General features: G+C 36.8%; 1 protein-coding gene across 1 annotated transcript; it reads left to right on the forward strand.

Annotated features, from left to right (window-relative positions):
- The first annotated feature begins 679 nt into the window (after positions 1-679).
- LOC141684996 (uncharacterized) lies at positions 680-2893 on the forward strand. The gene is made up of 3 exons (XM_074490125.1): positions 680-1081; positions 1712-1953; positions 2416-2893. The coding sequence occupies exons 1-3, from the start codon at positions 680-682 to the stop codon at positions 2891-2893; spliced, it is 1122 nt and encodes a 373-aa protein (XP_074346226.1).
- Positions 2894-9770: the final 6877 nt, after the last annotated feature.

A 9770-nucleotide genomic window follows, 5' to 3' on the forward strand; every position in this document is an offset into this window, starting at 1 on the left:
TAATGATGTGTTTACGTGGTCGGCAGCAGATATGCCAGGCATAGACCCAGAATTGATCACCCACAAGTTGAACGTGGATCCTAATCGAAAGACCGTGAAACAAAAGAAAAGGAGTTTTGCCCCTGAAAGGCAGGAAGCCATCAAGCAAGCTGGTTTCATTGAAGAGATACAATTTCCAGAATGGTTAGCAAATCCTGTAATAGTAAAGAAGGCTAATGGAAAGTGGAGAATGTGTATAGATTTTACTAATCTGAATGATGCATGCTCAAAGGATTGTTTCCCGCTGCCAAGGATAAATACTCTGATAGACGCAACTACGGGTCACGAGATGCTAAGCTTTATGGATGGGTTCAGCGGTTAGAATCAGATCAAGATGCATAAGGATGACATCCCAAAGGTATCATTCATCACTGACTTTGATGTTTTTTGTTATCTTGTTATGGCATTTGGTCTCAAGAATGCAGGAGCTACCTATCAAAGGTTGGTAAATAAGATCTTTAAAAATCTTATTGGGAAAACTATGAAAATATATGTAGATGATATGTTAGTCAAAAGTCTTGTAAAGACTGATCATAAATCCTATTTGAGGGAAGCTTTTGAGGTCCTGAGATACCACAAAATGATGTTAAACCCTGCAAAGTGTGCTTTCGGAGTTGGATCTGGAAAATTACTAGGATTGATGGTCTCCAAAAGGGGAATTAAGGCCAACCCAGACAAGATAAAGGCCATCTTAGACATGGAACCTCCACGTTCCATAAAGGATGTTCGGAAACTCACCGGAAGAGTTGCAACTTTTTTCTCCTTCTTCAAGGCTTTGAAGAAAGTGAAAGACTTTGCATGGACTGATGAAAGCCAAGAGGCATTCGAGGATATGAAGAAATACATGGTTCAAGCACCACTGTTGGCCAAACCAATTCTTAATAAAACTTTGTACTTATATTTGGCTGTTTCAGAAAATTCCTTGAGCGTCGTATTGGTTAAAGAGGAACTTAAAATCCAAAAACCTATATATTATGTCAGTAAGATTCTACATGGGGTTGAGTTGAATTATTCTACTATTGAAAATTTTGCTTTAGCCTTGGTGATGGCCTCAATGAAGTTACGTCCTTAAGTCCAAGTTCATAAGATTGAGGTACTAACAAATCAGTCTTTGAGAAACATTATTCACATTCCTAAATCCAGTGGAAGGCTGATTAAACGGGTCATAGAGCTGGGGGAATTTGACATATAGTATAAGCCAGGAACAACGATAAAAGCCCAGGCCTTGGCTGACTTCGTGGTTGAATGTCCCATCCCCAACCAAGAAGTCGGGGGGAAGGAAGATACTGTACCTCAGGGCAAGGTGGGAAAATAGGAGAATGAAGGAGAACATATCAAGGACAAGGAATTCTGGGTTCCCTATTTTGATGAAGCATAAAAAACAAATTCAAGTGGAGCAAAGCCATTTTTACAAAGCCCTGATGGGTTCTTAATTGAATATGCTATGAAGTTAGATTTTCCAACTACAAATAATGAAGCTGAGTATGAAGATCTGATAGCTGGCCTTAGCCTAGCAGGAAAATTGAGGGTCAAAAACTTGAAACTTTGTGGAGATTCGAAATTTGTGATATCCTAGGTCAAGGGAGAGTTCGAAGCAAGAGACGAAACAATGGCAAAGTATGTACGCCTAGTGAGAGTAGTGATGACTCAATTCGATGAGTCACATGATTAGCACATTCCGAGAGAGGAAAATGCTAAGGCCGATGCGCTGTCCAAGTTCGCCTCGTCGGAGGTAGAAGAAAGTTCTGGGAGCGTGTATTTTCGTGTTTTGAAAACACGAAGAATTGATATTAAACTTGTTACCCCTATAGGGCTTGGGGAATCATGGATAGATCCCATTAAGGCCCACATCCAAACTGGTTGGCTCCCGAATGATGTGAAAGAAGCACGAAAGTTGGCTGTGCGGACACCGAGGTACTCTATAATTGACGAAATTCTATACAAGAGATCTTATGTGGTTCCCTACCTAAGGTAACTTAGGCCCGATAAGGTACGTTTGGCCCTTGAGAAAGTACACGAAGGTATTTGTGGACAACACTTGGGGGGCAGAGCCCTTGCGCACAAAATAAGTCGTTTAGGCTTCTATTGGCCGGAGATGATGGCTGACGTCAATGACTATGTGAAGAAGTGTGATCGTTGTTAGAAGCATGCAACCGTTGTCCGACAATCCCCCGAGATGCTGACTTCCATCAACTCCCCCATTCCCTTCGCTATGTGGGGAATGGATATTCTCGGGCCTTTCCCCATGGCCACAACGCAAAGGAAGTTTTTGATTATGACTATTGACTAGTTCACTAAGTGGATCGAAGCCAAACCTTTAGCCAAGATTACAACTAAGCAAGTTGCACAATTCCTGTGGGAAAACATCATGTGCAGATACGGAATTCCTCGCATCTTGGTAACTGATAATGGAACACAATTCAATAATGAGGAATTTAGGAAGTACTGTGAGGAAAATGAGATTGAGCCACGGTTCACTTCCGTAGCCCATCCTCAGGCCAATGGGCAAGCAGAAGTGGCAAATCGAATCATTTTTGATGGATTAAAGAAGAGGATTGAAAAATCCAGGAATAAATGGGTAGATGAGATACTTTCGATACTTTGGGCTTACAGGACCACTTGTAGAGTCACTATAGGAGCAACACCATTTATGTTGGCTTATGGGGCAGAATCGGTAGTTCCAGTGGAGATATCACATTCATCTCCAAGAATCCAAGCATATAATGTTGAAGAAAATGAGGAGGAGCAAAGGTTAGCCCTGGATTTGATAGATGAAGTGCGGGATAAATCACAAGCAAAGATTGAGAAATATCAAAAAAAAGCTTCCTTTTATTACAATCTAAGGGTGAAATAAAGGTTTTTAAAGCAAGGTGATTTGGTCTTAAGGAAGGTGGAAACTTCTGGAGTAGGACGGAGGGGAAAACTCGCCCCAAATTGGTAAGGGCCGTACAAGATTAAAAGTATTTAAGGAAGAGGATCCTACAAGTTGGAAACTATGAATCACTACACCATATTTGACCTGTAGCAATACAAAAAAAAGTGTTAAAATGGCCAAAAAGTGTTACCTAAAGCAAAAAAAACGGGCTATGGTTACATTTTTTTGAAAATTTGGGGGTGTTGGATCTACCCCTGCTACAATAGGTGTCTACGTTTACACTTTTTGAAATTTTGGTAACACCTCTCAATGTGTTACAATAGAGTACCTATAATTACATTTTCTATTTCTATGGTAACAAGTTGAAGGCGTAACCACAATTCTGTTGCAACACACCTTACCCTTTAGTAACACCAAAAATATGTTGGAATAGACTCTTTTGTAACACCATATTTGCTATTATAACACTCAATTCAATCTTTTGGTGACATTTTTATATCTTATTGTAACATTCTTTTTTAACACTCTGGTATTTATTGTAACACTTTTTCCAACTTTTACTGACATAAATATATCAATTGGTCACACTTGGAACACTAAAAACTTAAATACATTTAACTTAAAAATTCAAATTAAAGTTCAAATTCAACACAATATAAAGTTTCAAGTCACATATGTGGGAGGAGTTTTATACACGCCCTTAATGTTTATGAAATACAAATCAATTCAAATGCAGATAGTACATTTTCCAGCAGCAACAAGCATGACGACGTCCATAGATACACCTGTTAGGGATTCGAGCATAAAAACGCAACAGAAAAATAAAATTTTCGAATCCCTACCGCAGGATCTATGTATAATGAACGGATAATTACGGAGAATAGATGGTTTAGCTTAAGAAGCTTTACGTTAATGGAGAGATGGAGGTCTTGAATGATCACCACGTAGCCCGTCGCTGGAACGATCTATGCCTTGAAAGTATCCACACGAATGATCGCCCGGAGGATGGGTGTGTACTAGCACGTTCTTGAGGCCGTCTTCTTGCTCTCTCTATCTCTCTTCAAGCTGTTAGGGTTTATGTTTTATCAAATAAAACGTGTAACCCTAATTCTATTAGAAAGAGATATTATATAGGCAAGAGTTAATGGGCCTCCAACCCTAAACTGAATTTTAGAGTTATTATTATTATTAAATTCGAAATTTTAATTATTGTATTATTAAGTCTTACTTAATCATCCAATAACTTAATTTTGGATTTAATATTAAATTCGAATTTCCTATTTATTTAATTAATTAAGTCACACTTAATTAATAACAAATAATTTGAATTACTTACATTTATTTTAAATCTGAATTTAAATTAAATAATCCTCCAATCATTCTTTGTGCGACCCTTTGGTTATTATTACGTTGGCAACAATTTTAAATATAATTTAAAATCATAAACAATGAGCGGCATCTAGTAATACATCATTGTTACCCAGGTAATAATAATTAAATCGGTGATCAATTAAACCTTTCGTGAATAATGTACAATGTAATATAATCCCTTTAGCCTTATATTATAGATCAAACTCGAGGCATGCATTGTGTCATCCTCTGTTAACGTTCAATCCTTCTTTCCTTGATCAATGAGTAAACTATTAAACAAATCAGTATTTGAGCACGACCATGCATTTTATAGTCTTACTCAATTAAGAGTCCAATAATATCACTCCTTTAATAAAGGAGGGCTAAATCTCATCTAGATCATTCATATTTCTCATACGATTCATAATGTACCCAATGTCTACTTTTATTATTACCCGGTCAAGGATAACTTTTAATAGTATCAAAGTATATTAATTCTCGTATAGAAATATAATGATTTCGGGTCAAAGGACCAATACATCATTATCATTGTGAGATTAACTTATGACACTATAAACATGTATTATCTCACAACGGGTCAATCCAGCACCATGTATTTAATACATGTGCCTGTATTTTAACTTTAGTATCACCATACCTATGATCAATGAAATGTGATCATCAGCCAACAAACACACTAGTCTCAATGTATTTATTATCGTCCCTTAACAATAATACTTGACTAGGGACCTTTAGGAATATCAATACTATTCTCATAATCTCATTTCTAAGTCACTTACTTAGATATATAGATTTATATATCATATTCCAAGGACATTTATTAATCTAACATCATATCGCAGAAAATAAAGATATAATAAATTACTAAAGAATAATCCATATAATCATAATTAATAATCCAAATGTTTCATCATATAAACATAATAGTGTTGTCTCTAGGGCACAAACACTAACAACACATGTTCACAATTTGTAGACCTTGAGGCAGATACTCTGCTGCTAGATCACCATCTGGAGACAAAACCACGTGTTTGACCTAAATATGACCTTTTATTGGAATTTCTTTGAGCCTGCATATTCATTTATATCAAAATTTAGTAAGTTCCTGAAATAAAACCAAACTTCTCCAGAGGTCCATACGAGTTCAAAGGATAGTTCCATGAAAATTTAAAACCTTATACAAATATCCAGTCATAAGTTTAATATAAACGAATTATATTTCCATCTATGCATAGAAAAGTTTAGCAATGACTTCGAGCAAATAAATTGATATTCACACCAGTCATGCACCGCAAATAGCTTAATCAATGTCATTCTGAACATTGTCGTGAGAGAGTAAGCGAAGCTCACCTGTTCAAAAATTTTCTTTCAACCGAGGTCGAATCGCCATTTTGGAGTGGTCTTCTTCTCGTATGCCTGAGCAAAAATCAAGTCGTTCATAATTTAACAACTAAAACATCAGTTTAACAAGATAGAGCAAAGAAGCAACTTTTACCTCAATAGTTGTAGTATTACCAGACACCAATGATATATGCATTATTAGGAATCCGAAAACACTCAACGCAAAAGCTAGATTTAGTACTGGATGCAAAAAAATAATCATGTTAATATATATGTGAAAGAAAAAGAGGGGCCTTGACAAAACAAAAAAGACAGTACTATGGCAATGCAAGTCATCCAGCACAGGTAGTGGTAGTAAATCTTACCAAATGCAAGGAAAGTGGTCGCAAGACTGCTTGGCGATCCAGGTATCTCTTCATCAGTAAAGAACATTACAAAATGTGGTAGCAACGATAAGGTCACAAGAGTGGTCTCAAGAGATATGTAGAACTACATAACATACCAAAGAAATTCATTCGGTTCACTATTTGGCAAATTTGTAACAGGGTTTTGTAAAAGTCTAGGGTCACAGTGACATGCAACCGAAAGAAATGAAGCTAAATCTTAATGAATATGCAGGCATCACTTAAGTCCAGCGCATACAATGTTGGAAAATATGAAATGTACTTGTTAGGTCACACACACACTGTAGAGGGGGTGAATACAGTGTATAGTACACTCAAATCGAACTTTAAGAACTTAAGTAACAGAAAACAAACTTTATTGAAACAATAAACTTTGTTACAGTATGGAACTGTTACCTCTCAGTGATGAACAAATATCACGAGAGCTGCTAGGGTTACAATGAATAATCTTCTCTAATAATGATAACACTTTTAGTGTAAACCCTATGTCTGTGTTTATATACTACACAGTTACAAGATAATCACTAATTGATATGGAATATAATTCTGCTTCCTAAAATATATCAATCAGATATCTTTTCTTCCAAGTATTCCATTCTTTACAGAATTCCTTCTTCATGCATATATCTTCTTATGTTTATCTTGATCTTCTTTCCTTTAATCAGCTACTGTCCTTATCTGATTGTCCTTCAGCACTTAAGTTCTGATATCTATCTTCTGATGATTATCTCCTGATAACATAAGTACTGATATCCTTAAGTCCTGACTTCCAGTATAAGTACTGATCAACAGTTAAGTACTGATTTATCCTGTTCAAGTAAGATCTGAAAGCTAAACATAAAACATATTAGCCATGACATTATCAAATATATCTAACAATCTCCCCCAACTTGTAAATTAACATAATATACAAGTTTAACAGATATTTGATGATGTCAAAAACATTAAGTACAAATGCATGAGAATTAGACTAGATAACTACAACTTACAGTCCTTAAAGCTTTTACCAATTTCAACTTCTGATAACAACTTCAGTCTGTATAAATATCAGAATTTAAGCAGTTGTAGATCTTCGACTTGGCTTCATCATTTTCTGATCTCTCTGATGTCAGGAGTTGTTCTGAGATAGTTCTTCAACAAACATTTCTCAGCATATCTGAGTTCATCAATCATTCTCCTTTTGACATCTTTAAGCTCTGCAGTATCTTCACCAGTTTGAAAGATTGCAGCTCTGAGATCATTGATCTTTGCTTTTCTCAACTCCTGATCTAGTCTTATGACATAAGCTTTGTCAGACTCTAGATTGAATTCAAGTCCCTTAATACCAAGATATGTTCTGATCTGTGCAGTATTAGGCTTCATATCAACAATATCACCATTGTGATCTCTGTACTTTGGAACATATATGCTGTCAGACTTAACAAAATAAAGCCTTTTCTGTCTCTGAATCTGTTCTTTTAAGTAGTTTGCAGCAGTCCCTGTTATTCTGTCATCCACTTGAAGTAAGAAAAGTACATGCTCCAATTCTTCAAAATACTTCAATGGAATGGCATTTTGTCTTATATGATAAACCCTACCATCTGTCATGAAATACAACATGATGTATTCTTTCAAGTAGGTATGGTAAACCATCTGTACAGATTTCAGTTGATTCAATCTCTCAGGAGTTGCTCCAATACCTGGTTCACTCAAAGAAGTTGGATCATTGGTAGTGTTGTGTACTCTTCTTTCATCAGCACTTCCCAATCCAGTTTTATCTCTAGCTTCCTTTCCAGTAACTACTCTTGCTTCAAAACCACTTGCAGTAGTCTTCAAAGATTGAGTCTGTTTTGCTTTAGTGAATCCTGGTAGGAGTGTCTTTGATCTATTTTCTGATATCAAGTTAACTTGAGCTATGTTAGAGGTTACTTGCTTCTTCTGAATATCATAACTTACAATTTCTTGACTCTGAACAACTTGAGCCATGTCAGAGGTTGTTTTAAGAACTTTTCTTGAAGTCAGAGTAAGATCATCCTTTTCATCAGTAATTTCTTCTTCCTCAGGAGGTACATAAACCTTGATAGGTTCACCAACCTTTTCTTTACCCTTGGATCTTGGATCTATCTGTGGTTGTGATCTGGCCAATGTTGCTTCAGTATGTGTCCTTTCTTTGATCACAATGCCTTTGAGTTTTGGAAGTGATTTTTTACCAGAAGCTTCAGATTTAGATGTGACTTTCTCTGATTTAAGTCTGGCTTCTTCTTCCTTTAAACTTTCCAAGTCCATTCCTGGATTTTCTTGAAGAAATATCTGTCTTGACATTTCCTCATCAAGATCTAGAAGTTCATCATAACTTATCCTTTTACCAGCAGCAGAACTTATTCTTTTCCCAGTATCAGAACTTGTCCTGTGACTAGCTTATCTTGATGTAAACCTTCTATCTTGACTATAACCGCTACCCATTCCAGAGTATCTCATCATTTCCATCATCCTTTCCTTGCAGTGTCTTGTTAGTTTTGCATTTGGACTTAATTATCTTCTCCCCCTTTTTGGCATCAGCAGGTAGTAAAAGAGAGATAAGTAATTCCACTGAGGATTGGATTTCAGTAAGTTGCGATTGCTGAGAAGCTTGATTTGTCAGAATTTCATCAATCTGAGCTTGTTGTTTCTCTTGAGTTTTCTCAATATAAGCAATCCTGTCAATGGTAGGTTGAAAGAACTTTTTCTTATCAATTTTCCAAACTTGTTCCTGTTTGATAAAGTTCTCCTGAATCTTGTGTAGCTCTGCATGAGTAGTTGAATGAAGACCTTGTAGATGTTTAGTACTCAATGTAGTGACTCTAAGCTGGGTTTTAAAATCATCAGAATTTAACATTTCATCAGCTTTAGTCAAGTGCTCAGCAAGATGTTTTTCAGTTGGAACACATGAAACTGAGTTCCATTCGTTAGTCCACTCCTGACCTGCAGGAGTTTCACTCCAAGGTACTGGTGCTTCCCCGGTAACAAACTTCTTTACCAGTTCAGACTTAGGAAGAGTCTGTTGAGGAGTATGTCCTGAAGGACCTGCTTCATCAGCATCTACAGTTGGAGCAGCATCACCAGTATCTCCAGCATTTGCAGCATCAGAACTTAAAGAATCAGTATCTTCTGATAAGACAACAGTGTGAGTAGCAATGGAGGCTTCAGCATCCTCTAATTGCTAATCTGATACTAAGTTCTGATCAACAGCCATATCCTGATGCTCACCTAAAGTCTGATCATCAGCATCTTGATGCAGAGAAGGTGTTGTTGATAACTCTGGAGTTTGAACAGCATCAGTAATAGGTGTTGTGGAAGGATTATTTGCTGCTGGAGCTTCTAAGAGAAATACTTCAGACACAACCAAGTGTTGAACATCAATATCAGCACTTGTGCCTGGACCAACAAGAGACACATATGGTGAGTTAGCCTTGTCAGATACAGCTTCCTGAGATGGAGTTGATGGAGAAGAAGTGACTGGAGCAAATTCCTTGTCTTGTGAGATCAGAGATTCCTGATCCCCTTCCTTAGCTGCTTCCTCTTCATCATCTGAAACTGGCCTTTGTGCCCTCTGTTTCTTGTACTTCCTTGTTGATTTGGATTCCTTGGGAGTTTCAGGAACTGTCATTCGTCTAAGCCTCTTGAGAAGCCTAGAACCCCCAATTTCAGAATCCTTCTGAGAAATCTCTTTCTCAGCTTCAGTTACAACAGGTTCTCTAGCAGGAACTGGTTCCTCAGAATCA

This window comes from Apium graveolens, chromosome 2 (assembly GCF_009905375.1).
Source record: "Apium graveolens cultivar Ventura chromosome 2, ASM990537v1, whole genome shotgun sequence".
Lineage (NCBI taxonomy): Eukaryota > Viridiplantae > Streptophyta > Magnoliopsida > Apiales > Apiaceae > Apium > Apium graveolens.